At 40.7% G+C, this 26,506-nt stretch overlaps 1 protein-coding gene across 2 annotated transcripts in view; it reads right to left on the reverse strand.

Moving 5' to 3' along the window:
• The window catches only part of TMEM260 (transmembrane protein 260), a 75,511-nt gene extending 49,625 nt beyond the window's left edge, over positions 1–25,886 (reverse strand). For both annotated transcript variants that reach the window (XM_081940274.1, XM_081940273.1), the window contains exons 1-3: positions 25,742–25,886; positions 12,991–13,022; positions 12,047–12,198 (exon numbers count right to left, since the gene is read on the reverse strand). In XM_081940274.1, the coding sequence (XP_081796400.1) occupies positions 12,047–12,198; positions 12,991–13,022; positions 25,742–25,835 (278 nt within the window). In that variant the 5' untranslated portion in view covers positions 25,836–25,886. The remainder of the gene's footprint in view (positions 1–12,046; positions 12,199–12,990; positions 13,023–25,741) is intronic.
• Between the last annotated feature and the right edge of the window lie 620 nt (positions 25,887–26,506).

A 26,506-nucleotide genomic window follows, 5' to 3' on the forward strand; every position in this document is an offset into this window, starting at 1 on the left:
CTCTACTATTGTATTGTATTGATTCCAACCAACAGATTCAAAAAAAAAGTCTTTCCGGGTTGAAAGTTTGGTATAAGCCAAATTTACTGCAATTAACAATGTCAGGATGCAACAAGGACAAAACATATTATTCCCATATATTCTTTTTCTTGTGAGGGTTTCTGGATGCCCCATATAGGAAATCTCGAAAGGAAGCTTCATAGAGCAGACGCCTCCTCAGTCGCAAGCTATTAAACGTATTTAAAATGCATTTATTCTGAATCCAAATAGCTCAGGGCAAACTTTCCTTAGGGAAACAATAATCTTCTATTTCACAAGTAGAGAACAAATGGGGAGAACTAGAAGTCTTAATTCAGGAAGATGAATATGATTTAGTGGGCAATGGTGCAACATAGGGGGAGGATATTCATAAGTGGAATGCAAGGATTGAATGCATGGGTACAACACATTTGAAAGGAACAGACCACACACAAAGAGAGAATGTCACATGTGAAGAAGGTGTAGCCATGCTCTGACATCCAGAAATCTCAGCATGAATGACCAATATTTGGGGAAAACACAATGGAAGGGAAACAACAAATACTGTATTTTTCGGAGTATAAGACGCACCTTTTTCCCTCAAAAAAGAGGCTGAAAATCTGGGTGCGTCTTATACACTGAATACAGCATTTTTTGCATCCCAAAACCCCGTCCCCTTCACCAAAATGGCCGTGCATTGCCTTTAGGAGGCTTTCAGAGTGCTCCTGGGGACTGGGGAGGGCAGAAATGAGCGAAAAACATGCCGTTTTGCTCAGTTTTGCTCCCCCCCACAGCCACCAGGAGCCCTCTATAAGCCTCCTAAAAGCTATACATGTCCTTTTTTTGACAAAAAAAATGGGCCATTTTTCGGAGGTCTGCAGAGTACAAAACCTTTTTTTTTTAATTTGCCTCTTCAAAACCTTGGTGCGTCTTATACTGCGAAAAATACGGTATGATGAGGTTGTATTATAGACAACTGAAGCAGATAGAGGATCAGGATACTATTCTTTAATTAATTTTCAGAGAGGAAAATATTAATAATGGAAATTTTAACTACACTGGCATGGAATGGACAACTGTCATGGCCAAGACGGCAAAAATTGTCTTATTGTTTTATTTTCCAAATAGCTGAAACAAAGTTAAGAGGATCATATGTCTCCTAGATCTGATCCCAACCAATGGAGAAGAGCTATTTGAAAACCAGGAAAGTACTAATTGGGGATCTTCTGAAGAGATATTCTCAATTTAAATGATGTACAACTGAACCTCATTCCAGTGGGAAAAAAGTGGGGGAAAGGAAGCCTTAAAAATCATTCCGAATCCATAGGGAACTTTTACTTGTGCTAAGAGTTAAAAAGGACAGAAACAGAACATGGAAAATCAGTATAATCACTAAGGAGGTATACTAGCAAAGAGCACACGGTTATAGAACGAAGGCTAAAAAAAGACTAAAAGAGGTTTTACGTTTGCAAGAGACGGTAGAAACAATACACATGGCTATTTGGTTTCATCAGTAGAAAAAAGTCAAAGGAAGGGGAGAGAAAGGTAAAATAAGTACCACCCTGGCCATGCCCCCCCCCCCCGAGGTCAAACACAACCCTGATACGGCCCTCAATGAAATCGAGTTTGACATTCTTGCACTAAGCAGAAAGCTGACAACAGGAGACGTATAGTGAGATAGCTGAGGAATTCTTCACAAAATTAAGTCGTCAGGAGCAGACCAGAGCCTTTGTAGCACTTATAGAAGTCATCTCTCAGAAATCTTCCTTGGTTGGATTTACTAGACCTGTTCCTTAGGTTAAGTCCTGAGTTATCAGCACAGCCCTACAACATAAGTCAAAGAGGAGTAATAGTCAGAGAAAGATATCTAATCATAGGTAAATGATAATCAGGCTTAAGCACACCAAAATTATTTTGGCAATAACTGTCGTTTGTTGAGTGTTTAGCTTATTTTTACTTCATGAAAATAAAAAACTATCCGGACTAACTCATGAGTGATTAGCTGAAAGACAGACAGACTTCAAATCTCTGAAATATTATATACAGGTAATCCTCAACTTACAACCATTCATTTAGTGACTGTTTGAAGTTCCAACAGCACTGAAAAGGGTGACATTTTCAGGGTTGCAGCATCTCCATGATCATGTGATCAAAATTTGGATGCTAGGCAATGGACTCATATTTATGATTGCAGTGTCCCGGGGTCATGTGATCACCTTTTACGACCTTCTGACAAGCAAAGTCAATGGGAAAACCGGATTCATTTAACATCCATGTTACTAACTTAACAACTGCACTGATTCACTTAACAACTGTGGCAAGAAAGGTCATAAAATGAGGCAAAGCTCACAACTGTTGTGCTTAGCAACAATTATCTTGAGCTCAATTTTGTTCATAAGTCAAGTGTCAACTCCAAGCATTGACATAGTAAGAGAAGGGAGGGAGGGAGTGCACTCCACGCATACTGTCGGCTGAAGTTGGATCTCAGATTACTGCAGGCGGCTTGGGAGGAGAGCATCTCATAGGGGAATGTGATTTATGACACAGACTGAGGGGAGGGAAGGAACAGGGGTAAAGTTCAGCTATAAATCAAACAAAGCTTAGACTAGAGTGTGAAAAGATATTGGCTAGAATCCTCCTAATAAATGACTAGCTTTGTATTGAAACTGGACTCGATACTCATGAATCAATTAGGGCATTTTTAGGAAACCTTACAGCAAGGACTCGCTGTATATTTGTATTTCTGACATTTTATGGCCATTTGTTGCTCTTCCTGCTCATCTTCTTCCCAAAACTCTGTATAGCATTCTTTCTTTCAAATCTGGGGAAATGTCCTGGTAAATCCAACCGGGGTTTACAAAGTTTGGTTCTAGCCTTCTGCATTTTTTTTGTTTTGTTACAGCTCTCTTGGTACACTCCAGCTAAATGCTGCAAATTCAAAGCTCAGAAATTCTTTGGGGAAAATACAGTACACTTGGAGATAATTACTTCTACCTGAATGCTCCTTTATGGGACATTTCCTGAGAAGTATTATGTAAAGTAAGGGCATCATCAAAATAGACACGGCAGTGAAATCCACTTTTTCCTGGGTAGATGTGATGAAAACTACGTATGTCATCGGATGGAGTTCCTATACCTCTACAGGTGGCAGGGATCTCTCCAGGCAGCCCAGGAGGCGTTATGACCCCAGTCGATCATTCTGAGACGCACATTCTCATATACATTTGAAACGCAGGCTTTTTTTTTTCTGGCACACTTTAAGCGGAGCTTGGATGCCAGTCACAGAACAGAAAGGTGAAGGCGGGGAGGGAGGAAGAGAGGAGAAGGGGATGAACTTGGCAGGAAACAGATTTAGCAATTTAAATGTTTTATAAGTGGGGGTGGGGTTTTTCCCCCCCTGATAATTGAGGAAACTTTTCATAATCTGACATTTGTTGAAAAACCCAGCAACTTATTAGAAATTATGCAGCAGAGTAGCTGTGGAAATATGAGCTCGCTTCACAATTATGAAGTGGAGCTCGGAAGCCCTGGCCTATTGTGAGAAGTGGCATAAACCCCACAGAGGGCCTATCAGCTCCCTGGCAGGCAGGGGACTGCTCCATTGAAAGCTAGAGATACAAGCTTCAGGGCAAAAACCTGGCAGCTCCCTCCTGACCCCACAATCCCCTACTGCTGACAGATCCAAGCTCCATAGCAAATTAGACCTTCTCACATTACAATTGCAGAAGACAGATTCCATTAGCGGTATCTGAAATTGAGTGGAGAGCAGCTCCGTTATCAGACCTGACTCATAAGCGGTGCTATTAATCAGAGCTATGATAGCATTTATATATTTCAAGCTATCTGCCGCGGCTGTGATATTCTGCTACAAAGGGTTGATGGGACTTAGGGAAGGGAACAATGGAGCTTTCTGGGAAAAGCAGAGTAAATCAAGAAAGTCTATGACTTCCACACATTCTGAAGGGATTGTGGTTTACATAAATTTTCTCCCAATTGGAGACTGAGCTCTTCCTCATCTTACACATGGGATTTAGTTGTCACTCAATGGGAACAGCTGTGAAAAGGTGAAGCGGCCCACCGTTCAGAATACTGCCTCCGCTTTTAAAGCAATTAACCCATGAACAGGAGGATACCTGGTGATATCAAGAGGATTAGACTAGGCAGTGCTTTATTAACATTTCCTTGAACTAATTCTAACTCTGACTAGCTGTCATGAAAGGGCTCTTCAGTCTTTCTTTTTTAATTTTATTTTAAGGAGAGAAAGGGAATAAGTTGGCCTGGTTCCCCCCCCCCCTACTTCCCCTCCACTCGCCCACCTTCAAAATGAGGCTCATATCCTCAAACCTAAACTGTGTCTCTTTTTTTAAGTAAATGCAAATTAGGATGGGAGGGGGTAAGATTTATTTAATGTAACTCTTGAGTCTAATTCAATGCAAATTTGCTGCAAAAAAATACGTGTGTGTGTGAGAGAGAGAGAGGGGGGGGGGAGGGAGGGAGGGAGGAAGGGAGAGAGGGAGGGAGAGATCAATTAGCCAAAAGGTCACGGTAGACAGTCACCTAAAAAAGAAATTAATACAAGAGCTTTCTTTTATTCCACATCCTTGCTTTGTTAAACTTAAGAATGTACTTTCATTTAAATATGAGCTCTTCGGGAATTTTCAACAGCGCTTGCAATACACCAGAAAAAGGCCTTTATCTAGAATAATCTCTGAAGAAATGTACCTTTGGAATGTACCAAATATACCTTTGGAATATGCTTCAGGTACATCATTTTTAATTTTCTGCTTCCGATGGTATGGGATGCAACCTCTGAAAGAAATAAATTATCTGCTGTTGGGTAAAGATTACAGGTAGCCCTTGTTTAGCAACTATCTCATTTAATGACCGTTCACAGTTACAACAGTGATGAAAAAATAAGTTTGTGACCAGATCCTACATTAACAATCTTCATAGGTCTGTAAAGCAAAGGAACATTGAAGTAAGATCATAAGCAAACTTGTGGCTTCACTTATTAACTTATCAAACAACTTTCGGCCCCTTAACGTGTTTGCTAAAGGAAGACGTATTAGTATTACGTCTTCTAATACTAGTATCTTCTAGTATTAGAAGAAGTATTAGTAAATAGAAGTACAAACTCACACATCTTGGACAGTTGAAAATCTGACCAATCACTTTTCCTTCACAGTAAGCAGGTAAGAACAGAAGGAAATTGGGAGAAGCATGTCACAGAGGCCTCATCCAGCCCATTAACTAACAAACCTTCTGCCAAGCAGGAAGAAAGGAAGACCACAGTCCTGTGGACAGAAGTCCTAATGATAGAAGAAGCACCAGAAGAAAGCCAAATGTACCTTAAAGCCTCACCTGACATTTCCTAAGGTTAAAAAACAACCAAGAACTAAGGAGAAAATTCCTAATGCTGAGAACAATTAACCAGTGAAACAAATTGCCTTTGGAGGTCGTGGATATCTTATCACTGGAGGCTTTTAAGAAGAGACTTTGTTAGCCATTTATCAGAAATAATATAGGTCTCCTGCGAGTAGGGAGTTGGACCAGATGATCTCCAAGGTCCCTTCCAACTCTGTTATTCTTACAGAAGAGAATAAACTGTAACGTCATCCTATTAGATTTGAAATCTTCATGCCAAAGATTTAACCACATATGTAACAATGGGGTTCAAATAACATGCTCAGATATGATTTCTTAACAATATGTTATTGATTACATGCCAATGGTTGGGTTTATACAACCCAGTGAATTACAAATGTATAAAAGCTATTTTGGCTTAGAGTGATGTGTGAATGCACCCAATGAGGATCAAAGTTTCACTTAGTAAGTGAACACAATTCAAAGGCAATTGTGGCTTTAAAACCGCACTGAATTATAATGTATTTTGTTCTGTCTTAACTTTAAAGATTAGACTTTCCCTATTGTTCTTCATTCACATACATGCAACCAACAGAATGTTTATGATTCCTATTGCTTCAGACTTCGGCCATGTGTATGAACAGGCAAAAGAATCAATTCTGCTTAACTGCCCCTGTAAATCCTTGCTATTATACGAAGCAAACTTCATTTTCAGTCTTCAGGCTTCCACTTCTTTTGCAAGAAATAGAAAATAAAAATTAAAACAAAAGCCAGAAAAGCCTTTTTACATTTTGTTTTTTCATCTCTCTATATTAGCCGACAACTGCATCTTTTTCAAAATAAAGTAAACAGAATTTCATAACAGGGTTTGAGTTACAGCAAAAAGTTACGCATTCTTTCAATTTATGCTTATATCCTTCCTTTCATGCTGTTAAGCAAACATGAAAATGTTCTGATGGTCTAATATCTGTTACGCAATTCCAAATGTACATGGAATGAATGAAAATGCTATTTCTCAGCAACCTTGGAAAATGCTAAATATACCGCTATAACTGCAAATCCTTAACAAGAGATTTATTAAACAATGACAACTTAATTCTGAAAAATGCTGGCAAGACTTTTTTTTTTTTTTGCTATTTGGGATATAATGTCTATTTCTCATCTGCTAAAAGTGATAACACAAATTACCAGCCGCATCCTCCACAGCTAAGAGAAAGCAATCAAAACGTCTCTTACATAAAAACATGACATTTTTTTGTCAGCAAAATAAGACTTTCAGATTTCAATAACACTCCATCGCTTTGTCGAAACTTCTAAAGCCACAACACCCAAAACAATATTTAATATTTTAATATTTCCTGCTTTGTCTCAAAGAAAAAAACAATCAATGCATCCACTGATAATCAATGCCATATAAACTGTGATTTTACAAGCAACCAAATTTTAGAGAAGCAAAGGACAGTATGCGGTTTTAAAACTGAGCAATATAGAACATTCTCCCACAGCCGAAATTAAAATCTTAAATCTTAGGGGGGGGGATTAAAAGTATCTTTTGAAAATCATCAATTCCAGACAAATATAGAAGGCAATTGAGAGGCTTTAAAAAACACAAACATCAAATAGGAAGGGAGGAGAAAAGAAAGCTTTGCTACCTGGCAGGATTGAAATTCTGATTAGAAGAACAAAGTGTCAGAATTCACTTAACACTAATCCACATGTAGAACAATGTCCTCCTAAGCGGGAATGAATTAAACTACAAGAGCGTCGCCCAATTAAACATTAAAATGAAACTATCGTGATCTGCAAACAACATGAAACTTAAAGAGATGTCTCAAAGCAGATGCCAATAAAAGGAACAAAATCTATTACAAGAACTGATTTGCATAGCGTATAAATGAAGAAAAACGTGTACGGGGCGGTTTGTTTAAGAAAGAAAACCCACAACAAGCCCAGCTGTAATTCCTCACTGTACTCCACTGTTGTTGCAGAAAACCCACGAGAGGACGGTGTTATGTACAAAGAAGAAAAGGTTTTTAGAAGGTTAAGTTCAGGTCACCCGACAAATGAAATTGTAACAACCCCGAGTGACACTGTATAATGTCTTCTTCCACTGAAATCAATAGGCCACTCTCTCCACAAATTGCCATAGAGATGGCTTGTTCTTTTCTGAAGGGGGTTTTAATGTTTGATGAAACAACAGATTTCCCACTTGAACTGCATTGTTCCTGAAGGATGCATCCTTTATTATTTATCATCTTTAAAAGAAATGAGAGACCATCCGTATTCACAGCATCTATCGGGATACAGAATGGACAGGGTTTTTTTTATTATCATCCCACCTACCTCCCCAAGGGGTGGGGAGAAACCCTTTCAAGTCTTTTTGGGGGGATTTACCTCATGTAAAGGTTAGGAATGTCTGAGGTCTATAAATTTGCCCCAGGATATTTAGACCCCAGTGAATTTTTTCCAGTTAAAATGATCTGTCTAAACCATTAAAGTAGAGAGGAAAAGAAGCAACTCTTCAGACGTGGAAAACAAACTGGTTGAGCCATTCCAAAGGAACCTGAAGGTCCTTTGAATTTTTATTTATTTAAGAAGAGATTATCGCAATGTGCGTGCAAACAGCAGCTGCCATCTCAAGGCAGATTTGACAACCAAATCTGAAAATATATTAGCAATATTTAAGCATCTATAGTGTTAATGCAAATTCCTTTGCAGCAGCACACAGAGTTGGCATGATCTATAAACCATTGAAACTCACAGTACATCCAGCAAACATTGCTGGAAGGGAATGTTTCCAGGCCTCAAAATCAAAAATGCATGCACAAATATTTAGTTCTGAAGGTTTTAAAGTCTCTCTCTCTCTCTCTTCACCCCCCCACCCACACTCACTCTCTCCCCCCCTCCCCTCCCTCTCTCTCACACAGACACAAACACACAAAATCAGCCAGCAAACGGTGCCACCACCTAATCAGCAAGTCTAAACTCTCCCAGAAATTCAGTAGATGCATACCTATTAACCTGTCTTTTTAATGGGTGGATGGGTGGGTGGGAGGGAGGGAGGGAGGGAAGGAGGGAACTAGCATTTTCTTCCAACTTTAAAGTATGCCTCCAGTTTTGTACAGCTTTGCATTCATGATACAGGTATAACTAAATATTAATGGCATTATTTTTAAACACCCTGCCCCCCATTTATTTGCCCGTTTCTTCACCTCCCACAAACCAACTGAAATGCAACAAAAATTACCCCCTTCCAATGCCATTCCTTTGCAAGGTTTCAGCCTGTGAACTTAAAAAAGGTGACGGACGAAGGTGGATCGCTTCAAGGAGAAGTATTATTAGTTGGAATGCATTAAAGATTAATTTAAATGAGTTCAATGCGATTTCTCCATCATCGCGCCCAATAATGGAATGTGAGCCGTTATTTATTCTCCTCTAACATATATGCTCAATGCTGTTACTAACTGACAAAAAAGCATCGTTGCCTTGAGAGTTTCTGCTTTAAATATTTTCCTTCAAAAGCTTTGGGGCCTTTTATTATTTTTAACCCTCTTTCTCTGCACTACAGTACAACTGAAAATTAGTTAAGGATGAATTATCTGATAGGGGAAGTCCTATTCATAAAATCTTAAGGAAGTGTACTTAAGCAAATAAGGGACTGAAGAGAGTTCTCCCTGCAGGCAGGCAGTATGGAAAGCATTTAACCCAGCCAAGGAAAGAAAATCGGAAAACCATCCACTGAGCATTCTTCCCCGCTCATCCTGCATTAATTTTAACAAAGATCGCAAGAGTGCTTGGCAAAGTACAGGGCAGGTTTGGATTTCAAATTAACATTACACGAGATGCTAATCCTTATTCAACCGAAAAGGACGTGTGTGTAATAAGGAACATTCAAAGACTGCTAACTCTTCCCATCCCTCTACTTAGAGGTGGCATTCACCTTCCTGAGAAATTCCAGGCTACCTCTTATGCACCATGGGATTTTAATATTTATTATACATATTTTTTCCTCCTAATAATTGAGAAATCTGACTCCTCTCAAAATATTCCCAGGCATTGTTGGGGCATTATTTTCATCTTTTCATAAAAGTACAGAAACCTATCATAACGGCCAGGGTGACCCAGTGTGTTGGCGTGTGGAGCATTGACAACGTCAATGCTTGGACGTTAATTGGCCAAGAATTTTTTTTTTTTTTTACAGACTGGCCTTGGGCAATGCAGTATCTGTCAGCCTCAGTTCCCAACCCATAAAATGGGATTATTGCAACGATTAACTGTATTTTCTAAATAAGATTAGAAAGTCTGCCCAGGAGGTTTCTGCAATCCCTTAATTAAGACCAATGTATTTATATAAAAGTAAATATTCTCCAACATTACAGAGTAGGGGGAGGATGTGGACGCGATCGAGCTTCATGTATTTTGAATGCTTTCAGAATAACTTTCGTGTGGTAATAATCTTTAATGTCTGCAAAACTATCCAGTTCTCCATTAAATAAGGGACAAGTTAAAGTAATTGTAGTGGATTGTAGCTCTGCCTTCAAGTCATTAGTATACTCCTATCTAAATGTTCTAAAAAGTTCACTATATCAAATAAAACATGCTTTTCACAAAGGAATAGAAAGCTGCTTCTCTTACATGACAATCCCTCTCACTTGGGGTTTGCATAAGAATCCCCAACAGTTGTACACTGGTTCAGTTTTATCTGTCTTTCCTAACCAATCCATGATCAACGGAGAAGAAAGATCACATTTGGACAGGCAGGATTTCTATGACTCGGTTTATCCATATGGTCCCAGAATGCACACAGATAATTACACTGGAAAGTCATACAGTCCTCCATTTGAGTATCATCTCCCAAAGAATTCAGTGGGGTAACTTAGGCAAGGCTGTCTCTCCCAGCCTCAGTTTCCCCATTTGAAATAAGGGGCATACTGGCACAACTGTAGTTGCAAGGCTGTTATACAATTCACAGTCAGGCAATGCAGTTGAAGCCTGCGAACATTTCAGTACTACAGTATTATTACTTATAGATTGATAACGTAAGCCACTCAGTGTTATTTGGGAGTCAAGCAGCTGCTAAATGTACTAAATTTACTAAAGAAAGAAAGATATTTCACTGTGAAATATTCCATCTAGGTGGACCCAAACAAATTTTATGTAAATCTAAAGCTAAATAGGGCTGGACTCAGTTAGTATTTATATAACAGGTCACTAAGGAATCCAGTTTTCTATTGTTACCCCCCAAAAAATGTTACACAGATGTGTCCATGTAGTCAGAGAGCTAGTTTGCACCAGTGGGTAAGGCTTATAGGCAGTGGACAAGGAGAAAGGAAATTTGAGTTCTAGTCCCACTTTAGTCACAAAGCCAACTAGATGATGAAGGGGCACTCACACACTTTCAGACCCAAAAAGACAACAGTGGCAAATCACTTTCAGAAAGGATGTCTAGAAAAGTGCATGGACTTATCCACGTTACCCCCCGGGAGCCAAAGCTGCCTGGAAGACATGTCACTATAACCACAAAGTCACCAGGCATCTGAGCTCCACTTGAACAACTTCAATTTTGTCTGGTATATATGCCACAGGTCATCCCCAATTATAAGGGAAAAAGTCACCCCTGCATCTGCTCTGCTGAATTAAAACATAGAGAATCATATCTTGCGTGTGCAAAATACAAATGAAAGGAGCATAAGAGAGGCCTTCAAAATCTGGAGAAAGCTATCCTTATAAGGAATTATAATAGTATGCAAAGAAACCTCCTCATGTGAGGATTGGAAGACAGAAGGATGGGCAAAAGTAACGAAGTACCAGTCATTCGTTATGTTCTTGTTTTTGTATGCTTAGAATACACACCATCCAATGCAGGAAAAGGGCAGATTTTGTTGACAATGTCCAACAATCCTACTCACACAGCTACATATTCATAATCTGTGGGGGCGTTTTTCACACCACAATTCTCATACTTTAATTTAATTCCGTGCAGTTCAGTCAGTACCACTTCTTGCTGACTGTACTCAACACAGGTAAAACAGACAGGATAAAGACCATCAAGAGGCATCTGCCTCCATTTTGTAATGCTAACAATTAAAAAGTTTGCCAGTACAGTTGACACTTGTATTGATTAATATTTTAAAGACATCTGCATCTTTCTTTTAATGACAAACTTTGTTACTTCTGGTTAGATAAACCTGGTCACTGAAGTATGATAATAAGAGAGAACAATGTTATCACTCTCCTGAAATAAATTAGTTTGGCAGTTTTGTGCTCTGGGTGCTTCATAATTTTTTTTTCTTTTTCTTTTTCCCCGATGAGTTCCATGTCAAATGGCCAACTGAAATTATGTAAACAGTAGGCAGTTGAATCAATTAACAGTCTGAAGCCAACGCCATAGGAACTGCTAGTTTAATGGCCCACTAGATGTGAAAGCCATCAAATTATTACGATTTTTTACATCTAACTGCAATATTATATCACAGAAAAATATCCTTTCTGGTATACCATGAAGATATTTCACTCGATAGGTTTTATTTAACATAAGGATGATTCAACAAATATATTGCATATGATGCAGTCTGCAATTCAGTAGTGTGTGTGTGTGTGTGTGTGTGTGTGTGTGTGTGTGTGTGTAAATAAAATTGGAAAGCACCCATAGGATCTACTGTACCTGACAACCGTATAAAACAGAAGCGATGCTGCAGCTGCCCCCAACAAGGCGCAGAGGATATTGACACGATACGCAGCAGAACCAAAGGGAAAAAGCTCAATGGCCAGTTTAGCCAAAAGAGTGAAGAGGGGGTAGCCAGGAGGATGAGCAACCTGTGAACAAACAAAAGGCTTCTGTTTTGAGATGGTCACAATGGCAATCTAATGGAGAAACGGCTTTCTTATTAGCTTAATCATAAACAGATGGAGTACTATGCCTTAAAAAGCTTCAATCTCTCTCTCTCTCTCTCTCTCACACACACACACACACTCTTCTGTTAAGTGCTAATTTTAAATACAGCAAAATGTTTGCCTTAACATATGTGGATGCACAAAATATAGATGAGAGATCACTTTAAAAAGTGGTGACACGTATTACTATTATCCCTTAAATGGCTTGAAGTCTAGATTCAGCATGTATTCCGGCCATTCAAAAGGCTGGGTTTCTTTTTATTATACAATTATAAAAGAGAGAAAAGAGGGAAAAAACAGATGCTGAACTATTTTATTGGTTAGCAAGTTGAAAGACCACACTGCTATCGGATTACCACCGTGATGACAGTCCTTAAGGTTTTGCCTAAAGGGGATCATGCGCCTTAATAAAGTTTATTGAATAATAAAACTTATTAAAATTGTTAACCCGATTTATTTTTATTCTCTCCAGCTTATACAAAATTTGGATTGATAATAAGCCAGCTACTGTATATACAGTAAAGCCTTTACTTTATAATTTAGTTTAATTGGATTTAAAACTTGGGAGTAAATTGTCGTGTGCCGTACTTATAAGTTAGAAAAACTGTGGTTTGAAAATATATTAATCTACTTTAACTCCATGCTTAATTAAACTTCCTTAATTCCTAAAACTGTTAATGAGAGCATTGATTAAACAATACAACTAATACTCACTCCAAGCTCATAGGCAGCTGTGATCAGTTCCCCTGTGAAAAAATAATATAAAACCAATAATTACTATTATGGAATGACACTCCTCCCAAATTTTCAAAATGCAAACCCTTACGTTGGGGGTTTTGCATTAATTTGACTGCATAAAAGTGTAAATCTGTGGAGATTTAGCAGCATGAAATTTTCCATGAGTATTTTCTTTCCCCTCTGATGTCAATGCACAAAGTATTCTTTTGTCATATTTTCTTGACTCTCCTACCAGCAGAAAAGCGAAGGTGAGTTGTAGCTAGGAAGAATGAATAACAACAAAAACATCAACATCGTTCTTTAAAGTTTGGAGCAATTTAACGTAAGGGCAGAGGCCACATGAAAAAGGCAAAATAACCGAGAGAATTTGATTTCACAGCTCAGCCTCCGACTTTGTGTTATGGATTCTTTCATACTGTTCTTTTTCAATCAGTGAGGACTTCTATTTTGGAGAAGGACAATTATCCTAATAAGGATATAGGTTTATTCCCCAACCACCTTGCAAATTTTATACTGAGTTACAATTTCTCTAGCTTTCAGGGTTTTTTACCCATCAGCCGCCCCTACTGAATTTTCCACTGATCATTTTATTTTAAAGAAAAAAAATGCAATTGTGTTACAGTTCAGCTTCATTAATATCCTCCACAGCATGCTGCACTTTCATTATATATGTCAGACGGACCAAGGTAAATTTGGTTATACAAAGAACTTCCCCCCCCCCGGGGGGGGGAATTTGGTGTGATTTTTTTAAAAAAAAGAAAAACCTAATCAAAATATATGTTTTTCAAATGTTGATGTTTTCATATGAAACAACAAGATTGCTATCCTTAAGGACTGAATCCAAAGATTCAGGGATAATTTTTGCAATGTTTGATTGTACAGGTAGTTCTCAATTAATACAGTTAATGAATACTACAAACTGGTCACATTATTTGAATTTGTGCTGTTTGAAGAGATATTTTTATGGAAAATGTGATAACTGGTTTCAGCTCAATGGAAATGGGCACTGAAATTTTTTTAACGTAAACTTTTATATGTATACTAATGAAATGTTACAATAAACAGTTCTTTTTCCAGTTTTATTCTTCTCATCTGTTTCACTACCTTCTCTATTGGTATCATTATTATGATTATCCTTTATTATGATTATGATTATTATTTGTTTTGCACGTACACTGAGAGTTTATGCACTGGAGACAAATTCCTTGTGTGCCTAACCACACTTGCCCAATAAATCTATTCTATTCTATTCTATACAAAGAATATACATAAAATTTAAATGTATGATTAACAAAGTCATAGAGTAGTTATAGAAAGCAAAAATAAATTCTACTATAGATTCCAGCATTCCAGCATTCCAGCATCTTGTATGCTATGACTACAATCATATAGTTCAATTACATCAATTTTTGGTCCAATGTAATAACAATTTTAAGGTAACACTGTGGCTCAGTGGCTAAGATGCTGAGCTTGTTGATCAGAAGGTTGGCAGTTCAGCGGTTCGAATCCCTAGCGTCGCATAATGGAGTGAGCTCCTGTTACTTGTTCCAGTTTTGCCAACCTAGCAGTTCAAAAGCATGTAAAAAATGCAAGAAGAAAAATAGGGGCTACTTTGGTGGGAAGGTAACCGCGCTCCGTGCGCCTTCAGCGTTTAGTCATGTCGGCCACATGACCACAGAGACATCTTTGGACAGCATTGGCTCTTCAGCTTAGAAACAGAGATGAGCATCACCCCCTAGAGTCGGGAACGACTAGCATGCATGTGTGGGGGAACCTTTACCTTTAATAACAATTTTTAAACAGTGTACAGTGTGCTGTTTTGTGCATGCACTAGTGTTGAATTAAGTGAATTTTGGATTGGATTAAATGCAATTTGGTATAATTTACAATCACACTAAATTGAATATTGCATTACAAGTAGACCTCGTTTAACAATTTCCTTGTTTTGTGACTGAATTTATGACAGCATTGAAAAAGTCCAGTTCTCACACCTATGATTGTTGCAACATCCCCATGGCCATGTGATCAAGACTTGTATATGCTGCCCATCTCTCTGCCAAGCAGCTCAGGGAAGTTTACAATAACCATAAATAGCAGAATAAAACAACTATAGAGTAAAACATTAGATATTAAAAGTTAAAACATTAAAAATTAATATTAAAATGGATAAAAAGCCACTATATGGACTGAGTGAAAGTGAGATCGTGTACTAGACTACTAGCCATCTCCAAAATGGGATGTCTCCATCAGGGCCACAACCCAGTTGACAAAGCCAAGATTCAGGCCCTTTCAGAAGGCTATGAGGGTGAAGAATATTCCAAAAGACGAGTCACAGTTTTGCAATCAGCAGCCATTTATGATCTCTGCAGCATCTCAAGCAGTGGTGGCCTGCCACTTTTTTTACTACCGGTTCAGACGCGCTCCCATGCCAGTACTACCGGTTCACCCGAAACAGGCTGAACTGGGAGCAACCTCTGATCCCAAGGCCCTATGGTTGTCATTTATACACTTCCAGCCAGCTTCAAACAACCAGAATGAATGAAGAAGCCAGGATTACAACTATGAGTTATGGCCACCTAATGTTTTGATGAACAATAACTTGTTGACCAACCGAATCCATAGTGATGTTGTTAAGTATGTCAGACACGTGGGATTTCCCTTAGTGACTACATCACTTGCTTAACAATAGAATTAATGGTCCCAATTGAGGTCGCTAAGCAAATACTACCTATAGTTGAACAGGCACTAATCACAACATACTTATATAAAGACGTATTAGTCATACTGCAGGAACCGGAAGTTAAGGGGATTTTTAGTAAAATGTTTTTTATCTTTTTTAGGGGGTTCCAGGGTGGGGGGGAGGGCCAATCAGACTGGGAGGAGAGCCAGTGCCAGACAAACAGGTGAGTCCAGGAAGGACGGGGATGCGGTGGAGGGGGGGAAAACAAAGGTCACTCGAGCAGAGGGTTGTCCTATTACAATGGTCGTGGGGAGGAGGGGATGCGAGGACAGGATAAGATCCCAAGGTCGGTTGGGAGACCGCGGCTGCTGGTTACGCCCGGTCGTTTGTACCAACCCCTGCAGTCTAGGTGGACAGGAACTACAGAGCCAGGGCCTGCGGCTGATGCTCTGCAATGCAAGGTCTGTTACCAACAAGGCCCCCCTCATTAATGAGTTGATCTCAGAGGGGGAGCTAGACCTTGCAGGGATAACGGAGACCTGGTTGGGCCACGAGGGTGGTTTACCCCTCGTGGAAATGTGCCCACCAGGTTTCCGGGCATTCCATCAGCCCCGGGCCCTGGGTAAGGGTGGTGGGGTGGCGGTGGTTATTCGGGAATGTTTAGAGCCGAGGGAGTTCACTGTCCCTCAGATACCCGGGTGTGAGTCCCTTGGTGTGAACTGGGGCCCAGGGAGGCAGTGGGGCTTGCTGATTGTATACTTGGCTCCTCGCTATGCATCAGCAGCCCTGCCCGAGCTCCTCGAGCTAATCTCAGCGACGGCAGTTGAGACTCCCAGACTTTTGGTCATGGGGGACTTCAACTTGCCGTCGACGGGAGCGGCTTCCGAGGTGGCTCGGGAGTTCATGGCCTCCATGACGGCCATGGACCTGACCCAATTAGTTCAGGGCCCCACTCACGAAGGGGGCCACACACTGGACCTCATTTTTGTATCTGAACAGTGGACGAGTGATCTGGGAATAGGGGACTTAGTCATCACGCCCCTGTCATGGTCAGATCACTCATCCCTCCGGCTGGACTTCCCTGGCGCTATCCCCCACCGCGAGGAGGCGGAATCAGATTCTACAAGCTGGTACCGCCCCAGGCACCTGATGGAATCGGACAGATTCCAGACGGAGCTTGGGCCAATACCTGTAGCCCTGTCCCGCTCCCGCTCCGAGGACCTAGTGACTGCCTGGAATAGGGCGACGACTGGGGCCTTGGACCGGGTTGCGCCTTTGCGACCTCTCCTGCGGCATCGACCCACCCGGGCTCCTTGGTTTACTGAGGAGCTAAGGGTGATGAAGCGCCACAGGAGACGTCTAGAGAGCAGGTGGAGGTCCTCACGCTCCGAATCTGACCGAACACAGGTAAGAGCCTATTTGCGGACTTACCTTGTGGCAATAAGAGCGGCCAAGCGTAGGCATTGTGCCGCCCTTATTGCGTCCGTGGATAACCGCCCTGCCGCCCTGTTTCGGGTGACCCGCTCCCTTTTATCGCAGGGGACGCGGGAGACACCCTTACAGGGAAGAGCAGAGGAGTTTGGGGAATATCTTCAGGACAAAAGATCCGGAGCGGATGGACCTCCGTCAGTGGACCAGACGAGCCGTCAACAGCGAGTCTTGAGAGACCATTCTGGGAGGAGTTTGACTCTGTTGCCCCCGAGGATTTGGACAGGTTGTGTGGACGGCTGCGGCCCACCACATGTTCAATGGACCCGTGTCCCTCCTGGCTGGTACTGGCAGCCTGGGAGGTGACACGAGGCTGGCTTCTGGGCCTGGTGAACGCCTCATTGGGTGAGGGATACTTACCAACCGCCTTGAAAGAGGCGGTGGTAAGACCCTTGCTCAAGAGACCTTCGCTCGACCCAATGGAGCTAGCTAATTACCGTCCAGTCTCCAACCTCCCTTTTTTGGCGAAGGTTGTTGAGAATGTGGTGGCGCAGCAGTTCCCACGACACCTGGACGAATCCGACTACCTAGAACCACGCCAGTCCGGCTTCCGACCCGGGCACAGCACAGAGACAGCCTTGGTCGCGTTGGTCGATGATCTCTGGAGGGCCAGAGATAGGGGTTGTTTCTCTATCCTGGTCCTATTAGACCTCTTGGCGGCTTTTGATACCATCGACCATGGTATCCTATTGCGCCGGTTGGAGGGGATGGGAGTCGGAGGCACCGTTTTGCGGTGGTTCGGCTCCTACCTCTCCGACCGGAAGCAATGTGTGTTGACAGGGGGGCAGAGGTCGTCCCTGAGGCCACTCATTTGTGGGGTGCCACAGGGGTCGGTCCTCTCGCCTCTCCTGTTCAACGCATATGTGAAGCCGCTGGGTGAGATCATCCGTGGTTTTGGGGTTGAGTACCACCTGTACGCTGATGACACTCAGCTGTACATTTCAAGCCCAAACCACCCCAACGAGGCTGTCGAAGTGATGTCCCGGTGTTTGGAAGCCGTCGGGGTCTGGATGGGGGACAACAGACTCAAACTCAACCCCTCCAAGACCGAGTGGCTGTGGATGCCGGCACCTCGGTTCAGCCAGCTGACACCATCGCTGGCCATAGGGGGCGGGCAACTGTCCCCTGTGGAACGGGCGCGCAATTTGGGCGTCCTCCTTGATGCCCGGCTGTCAATGGAGGACCATGTGGCAGCCGTGGCAAGGGGGGCGTTCCACCAGGTTCGCCTGGTGCGCCAATTGCGCCCCCTACTGGACCGGAGTGCCCTGCGCACGGTCACTCATGCGCTGGTGACGTCTCGCCTGGACTACTGCAATGCCCTCTACATGGGGCTTCCCTTGGGACGCATCCGGAGACTGCAGCTAGTTCAGAACGCAGCCGCGCGGGTTATCATGGGGAGTACACGATACTCCCACGTAACACCCCTCCTGCGCGAGCTGCACTGGCTACCTGTGGCCTTTCGGGTGCGTTTCAAGGTATTGATTACCATCTTTAAAGCGCTCCATGGCATAGGACCTAGTTATCTGCAGGATCGCATCCTACCACACACGTCCCTACGACCAATCTGCTCACACAGGGAGGGACTCCTCCTGGTGCCGTCCGCTAGGCAATGCCAGCGGGCGACACCTAGGAGTAGGTCCTTCTCTGTGATGGGCCCAACCCTCTGGAATGACCTCCCCCCCGACATCCGAACTACCACCGACCTCCGCTCCTTCCGTCAAAAATTAAAGACTCACCTGTTTCAATCAGCTGGCCTGGCACTCTCTTAGTTTTGTCTCCCGGGGATATTTCAACTGGGTTTGGGTATTTTAATTGGGGATGTTTTTTAGGGTTTCTATAGTATATTTATTTCTTGTACAGTCTTATCTCCTCCATCCAAATGTTTAGTATTTAATTGTTTTATATTATTGTATTTTATCTGCATTTTATTTGACTGTACACCGCCCCGAGTCCCTTTTTGGGAGAGGGGGCGGTTTAGAAATCCAAGAAATAAATAATAAAATAAATACTGCTGGGAGATATTTTTTATAGTAATTTTATCAAAAAAATTCATTACAACAATAAAACTAATACTAAAAAAAGAAGAAAAAGAAAACGGTAGGGGGGGAAAGAAAAAGAAATAGAAAAGAAAAAAAGTAAAGAAAAAGAGAGATATAAAGAAATAACTTCCCATCTTCAAGTGCAAATAATTTTAGTATTTATCACTGTCTCTTAAAATGCAACATATGATCTATTTTTCCTACACCCCATCCTTTATCCATAAACAAATCAGTGGTGGGTTGCCAATTTTGTTGCTACCAGTTCAGATGCACTCGCGCACTTGCTCACACGCAATGCTTCTGCACATGGGCCGAACCAGGAACAACCCACCTCTGAAACAAATGCATAAAACTTTTATCATTTCAGTCCTGATGCCAGCAAAAGTCCATTAAGGATTACCAGAGATAACAATATATGTATTTTAGCCAAGTTGGTTTATTTGATCAAATAAACCTGCTTTATATTCCTTCCTTTTATTTCTAACAGTCTTGATTTTTAGTGTCATCAAGTAATTTTTTTTTTCATTTCTTCTTTGTTCCTTCTCACAAAATTCTTTGAAACTTTAACAAGTTTCTTTTGCAAATACAATGTACAAAAATTATCCAACTCAGACTCTTGGTTTGTTGTTGGTATATTCGTTTTTATTACTAAGACATCAGCCAGTTTCTTTTGCATGTCCAAATAGCATCTTTTTCCACGTGATTCTTTTAGACTGTTATTTTTAAATCACCTTTCAACTCAGTCTCATTTGGGTCAGATAGAACTTGTTCCTCTTCCATAATGTTTTAGGCACAGTCTACCTACAGAGGCATGCACTAACTTCTGGAACCATTATTCAAAAATATCCTTCAACGTGTCCAATGTTAAAATGTTTCGTTTCATTTTGTAATTATAAATTAAGTTTAAATGTTCTTCTTCAATTTAATCTTTAGTTCCTTCAAGTTACCTCTGGTGTCCCATTTTTAAAGTCTTTATCTATTTGTGTTTTTTAAAAGAAAAATTTAAAAAACATTTTCCTACAGGAATGATTCTTTATAATGAATTCCAAAATCTCATTTTTTTTAAAAAAAAAAGTCTTACATTCTTAAACTTGTAGTTAATATTCCTTTTGCTAAGAAGGATTGAAGAAAACTCAACCGATGCTATAAAACTTGTCAATCCATTTCCAAAACCAATTAGAAAAGAAAGTTGAGAACTTAGTGTCCTTTCAAAGGCAACGATTATCGTTTGACCAAGTTTGATCAGGATGGTTATTCCCTCATCTTCCAGAGCTCTGAACCTGTTGGAGACTTCTGCCTTGAGATCTCCTTACAAGAAGCAACTGTATGGAGCATTTGTGGGCTATCTCAAGCCCTCTCCTTGTCCAGGGAGGAATTATTAAAGAGACATTTGAGTCATCAGACCCACTTTTTGTGGAGCCATCTTAGTTCACCATTTCTTTCTCAGAAGTCCCATACTTCTGGGAGATTCAAAAGGGCCCTTCACTTCAATGAGCTTTTGAATTGAGCAAAATTGCAAAGAAGGGAAGGTGCAACAACCACCCTTCCAATCCAAGTAGTTTCCAGGTACCTCTAGAAGTCAGCTTAGAGACCAAGCTTCAGGTGAATAACACCCCACCCCCAACCCTTTGCAGAGCAAATCATGTTGCATCAACCCTACTAAATGAATCCTGTTGGGAGAGCTACAGCTCTGAAGCTGAAGGCAGGAGTGGGGTGTTATGCCTAATGCTACTTAACAAGTTCATGCCATGGCAGATGTCCAACTTTCAAAGATATCTTATTTTTGTTTGATCTATTTCTTTACTTCCATCTCTTCTTTAAATGAACTTGAAGCAACCTATAAGAAGCATAATAAAAATGCAGGCGAAATAAGTAAATTGCAATGCAAAGTAAAGCACTGGCTATAAAATATATATATTTAAAATACTGGAAGTAAAAACATCATAAGTAAATGCAAAGTTCACACACAAATCATGTGTGATTGTTGTACGGCACCCCGAGTCACTTTCCGCGAGACGGGTGTCTATATAAATTTGATTCATAAATAATAAAATAAAATAGATCAAACTATTATGAGATGGGATGTGTCACAAACAGATACAAAGAGACAATAAAGCCAGACTAAATTCAGTATCAAATTGGTTCAAGAGCACAGAAATTTTTAAAGGGAATATGAAATTGTATCAAATCAATATCATGCTAATTGCATCACTGAGAGTGGGACCTGCTGCAAAATACTCAGAAGGCAAATTAATGAAGGTTTTTTCTGTCCCACTTTGCCCCCCTCCTTCAAAAATTTCTGGGGGAGATAAGTATTTTTCCAAAGAAAAGAAGAAAAATTACTAGTGCAACTCTGTATACATATTCCATTTTAATTGTGTAAAATCGTGCGTAGTCTACACAGAGCCCAGAAGTTTTCCTGTATAGAAAAATATTTTAGAGATTAGAGATCAGGTTTCAACCTACAGGCAACTGTTTAGAGCAGCTACATTAACTATTTTTATAAACTATTCAGGCAAGCTAACATAAAATCCAAGAACTTCTGATAAGAATTATCTATCGAAGAACGTCAGAAATTCATAACAGATAAAATATTCCGTCACAGATAAAATATGAGCAGGAAGAAAATGCAAATGCAGGCAGGTCCTGTAGTAGCATTAGAAGTAATAGCATGTAGAACATAGAAGAACAGTGTCAGAAGGGAGGTCTTTGGAGGCCTTCTAGTCCAGCCCCTTACAATAATTTTGTAAGAATTTAGAAGACTATAGCAGTTGGACCATCTTGCATAAAATTGTTTGCTGTGCTATGCAGCCTTCTCACTTCCTATATAATCAAGGTTAAACTGCTATCTTTATGATACTAGACAAACCCCAATTCTTTGCTACGTATTATCCTCTCTGGATCTAAAGGAGGCTTTGAGGTGTGTGTCAAATGCCTTCCAATTGTGCCGATTTTACTCAAGGATAAAGGCAATCATCTGGTTCAGAGTTTTCCATGTTTATAGAACATAGAGACTCATAGCGTAAAAGGCCAATTTAACTTGATATGTTTTTGCCTATATGTTGTGAACAAGGAGCCTCACCTTTCAAAGATCTACTTCCTTACCTTGATAATTGCAAAACAAATATTCAAATACCTTTAGAATATGATCTAATGTGATGGAACCTACATAGGGCCAATGCTCTCTGGCATCAGGACTCCTGCCTTGACTGATCACTGTATTCCTATGATAGCTTAAATAAACCAGTTTTATTAGATCTCTCCAGTAATTGGCTGGAATCAATCTGCTTTTTCACCATTGTCCTGACTCCTTTATATTATTTCTTGAAATCAGGTTGACAGGATGAAATGCCAATGTCCTTTCACAACCTGCCTGATATTTCATCTAGTGTCTAATGGCCCACAACACATCAAAAAATTTTCCATGCAGTTAATATTTCAGTTATGGGCAGAGGGAGTATAAACTAGACAGCAACTACACTCCCTCCAAGCCCTTTTTCCCCTTTTCTAGACGGATCTGTACTGTTGTTAAAGGAACCTGTCAACACGGTTCTTCAGTTTTCTCTATTAGGATTATTTTGGTCTTTACTGCTATGCAGGATTGGTACAATCAATCATTAATTCCTCACACACAGCCAAAACATCATAATCTACTTCATTGGCTCAGAGGAAGAATCAAAAGGCAGTGCTATTTCTACACTGTTAAGTAAAAGGGAAGGGGGACAGAAAAGAAGATTTCAATTTGCATAGAATTTGCACATTGATTCATATGTAAAAGCGCACATCTTAAAATTTCTTGAGGGATCTGGCCCCATAAAACTGGGATGACTCCCTGTCTCTTTGGGGAAATCTGACGGCCTTTAATAGAGAGTTAAAGACCTTTATTATTTGATTAGCAGATTCATACACGTCCTGGTTGTTCTAACTTACTCTTATTTCACTTCCAAGTTCAGATTAACACCCATTCTAAATAATTATGGGTGTCTAACCCTTAGTCTTATCCTAAACAACTGTTTTAAGTATACTGCTAGGACAATAATATTTGTTTACTGAGTTCTAAGCAAATCTTATTGGAGCAATTTGTCATTATTTGGGGAGGGGTTGCTTATTTTGTATTGTGCCTTGGTACAGGTACATTATTATCATTATTATTGTTGTTGTTATCATCATTATTATCAGTGCTGTAACAAGAAAGATAGCCTACTTATAAGTAACCTGTATGTTTTGCTGCACATCCTGCTTGCAAATTAAGAGACAACAGCCAAGATTCCAGCTCTTGTTTATGGGTGTTGATCGGACAGCTTTTCAAAGAGAAGATACCTTCAAATACATGGGGGTATATAGGGCAAATAAACAAAAAGATCTGGAGGACACATATCCATTCCCCCCCGACCATTGGTCATGCTGGTTAGAGATTATGGGATTTGTGTCCAAAATATCTGGAGCGTAGCAGCTTGCCTGTCCCTAGCTTAAAACTGTCAAAGCTCCACAGAGCATTTCCTGAGTCATATTCCTTTTCATGTTCAATACAGATTTACTCATAAGATTATATTTAACAGTCCGCATGTCCGTAGCCATGAACAAAACAGATGCTGCTAATGGAAAAGGGCTTTCTCTCTCTCTATAGCAGCTTGTACACCCTCCAAAAGCATACTAGAAAATTAGGGGAAAATTTCGGAGCATATCTGGAGGATGCTATGTGAAAGGAAGAATTAATTCCAACTGCTGCACCACTTAATATCTACTCCCATAATTCTGGAAAATGTCATTAATCCTGAATATGCTATTTTTTTGGGGGGGGGGGAATCCGTTTAAATTGGTGCTGCTACTTAGAACTTTGCTGGAGTTTCCAATGTTTGCATTGCTTCTCTTTTAAAGTATTTAAAAGAATTTAAATCAGTTTTTATATTTCTGAACAATGGATGAATTGATTTTTGATTTTGTTGATGTTATTCTGCTGCTTTTTAATCATTTTGTCTGAGTTAGCTTCCTTGATTGGAAGTCTAGCCTGCTATAAAAAGCTCTCTGGATGTTCTCATCCTTCGTGGTTGCTTAAATTGGATTCCAGCTCTTTTAAAAGACAACAAGCAAAGGATGATGGTGAATGGTGCAGAAATCAAACTATGAGAAGAGATTTCCTTCCTTCCTTCCTTCCTTCCTTCCTCCCTCCCTCCCTCCGTCCCTCCCTCTCTTCCTTGAATTATATCCTAATCTTTCTCAATATGGCTCTCAATATGCCATATGTAACATTTCCTTCCTCCTCCTCCACCACCACCCCAAGTTTCTGTGGCTAAAGTTAGGGTCAGTTAGGCTAAGACAAAGCAAACAGCCTAAAGTCAACCAGACAACTTCCACAACTAAGAAGAGACTTGAACCCATGTCTCTCCAATCCTAGAGAAACACCTTAATCTCTCCTCAACTATTGTGGGGAAATCACTATCATATTATAAGCAAATTGCACTCTCTCACCCAGAGCATTTTCAGAAGTATGCCAGTCAAGCATCATTCCAATCATCACACACAACTATTTAATAATACCACCACTGCTTCATCTTATTTGCATTAGATTGGCTCACACTGGAAGGTTTTTCCACTATAATCTTGCCATGCGAGCATTATTATTATTATTCATTAAGATAGTCCATAGATGTCACAGAATGGTTGAACTACAAATATCAATCAACATTTTTGCATACTCCCCAATAAAAAAAGTTGTTTTGGGTGCATTCCAGATGATGGCATGTGCACTACATTTTGTGTGTAGGGGGTAAACAGCCGAATCATATTTTGGCTCTGTGAGTTTAAGCATCGGTATCTCCATCAGAGAAAAAAACAGCATCCTGTGCATAGATGTTTAAGAGGAAAAATAAAAGAATTTCCTTTTGTATCACATCCGTGAAGTCTGCATGCAGTAAATAAACAGTCTTTTCTGGTATTTTATTATTGTGTCCCAGGTGGCACAAATATAAATCTAATGATGGATGCCACCTACGACTATAGGAACAGTTCACCACAAATTTGACATGCTGAAATTTAATTTTTTTAATATACTTTCCCCCCCCTTCCATTTTACTCATATAACTCCAAGTTATCTGCCCAAATCAATTAAATTTGGGCAGTTATCAAATGCATGCAGGACCACATTTTTATTTGACCATGGTAAAAAAAAAAAACTTGACATGCAGATTATCCCACAGAAGGGAGAACTGAATTTTCAGGTTGTCCCCAATCCACAACATGGGATCCACTGTACCCCAAAGGACTAAAATTCTGCCACAAAAGTCATTCATTTTTTTTTAAATAAGTCTAATGCTGTGGTTTAAAAAAAAAAAAAAACAAGGCACCTCATTGCTAGAACAGATGCACAACAAAAGCCGATTTGGGTTTCCTACCAATGGGTTGAATTAGTACCATAAATTAGAATATGCAAAAAAAGCATGCAGTGCAACTTAGGGGCGGGGGATATCCGCGGGGGGGAAAAAAACCAGGCAGGACATGAGGCCGGATCTTGATACTTTACCAGAGTCTCCCCCGAGCGCGGAGTGGGGGGCAGCTGTCACGTAAAAGGCCGCCACAGCCGCTCCCATCGCTCCAGCCCCACTCAACGCCCCCATTTAGCAGCGAGAACCGGCTCCTGCAGGCCACTCCCGCCTGCGGGCGCCACTTCCGGGTTCGCTGGGGAGTAGGCGGGGCACTGCTTGGATTGTTCCATTTCCCAGTTTCGGGACGGAGAGAGCCACCTTTCTCTTTCCGCGGTGGTTGCGTCCGGCTTATGCGCGGTGGGCTCCCCCGCCTGGGGAAGGTCAGCGCTGCAGGATATCGGAGAGCTGGATTGGTAGCACTCCCCCCCCCCCCCCCAAATCATATTTTTTTAAAGGAAATGTTTTGTGTAAGACTTTGGATCTTGTTTTCCGGGCAGTTTGTCGAAACCCCGCTGGAAGTCGACACGTTGGAACGCCACACCGTAACCGTGAAACCTGGAGCCCTTCACACGTTACTTAGGCTCAAAGTAGGACTATAGAATAGAATAGAATAGAATAGAATAGAATAGAATAGAATAGAATAGAATAGAATAGCAGAGTTGGAAGGGACCTTAGAGGTCGTCTAGTCCAACCCGTTGCTTAGGCAGGAAGCCCTATACCATTTCAGACAAATAGTTATCCAACATCTTCTTAAAAACTTCCAGTGTTGGAGAATTCACAACTTCTGGAGGCAAGCCGTTCCACTGATTAATTGTTCTAACTGTCAGGAACTTTCTCCTCAGTTCTAAGTTGCTTCTCTCCTT

Source organism: Natrix helvetica (genome assembly GCF_964273705.1).
Source record: "Natrix helvetica genome assembly, chromosome: 1".
In the NCBI taxonomy this organism is placed as follows: domain Eukaryota; kingdom Metazoa; phylum Chordata; class Lepidosauria; order Squamata; family Natricidae; genus Natrix; species Natrix helvetica.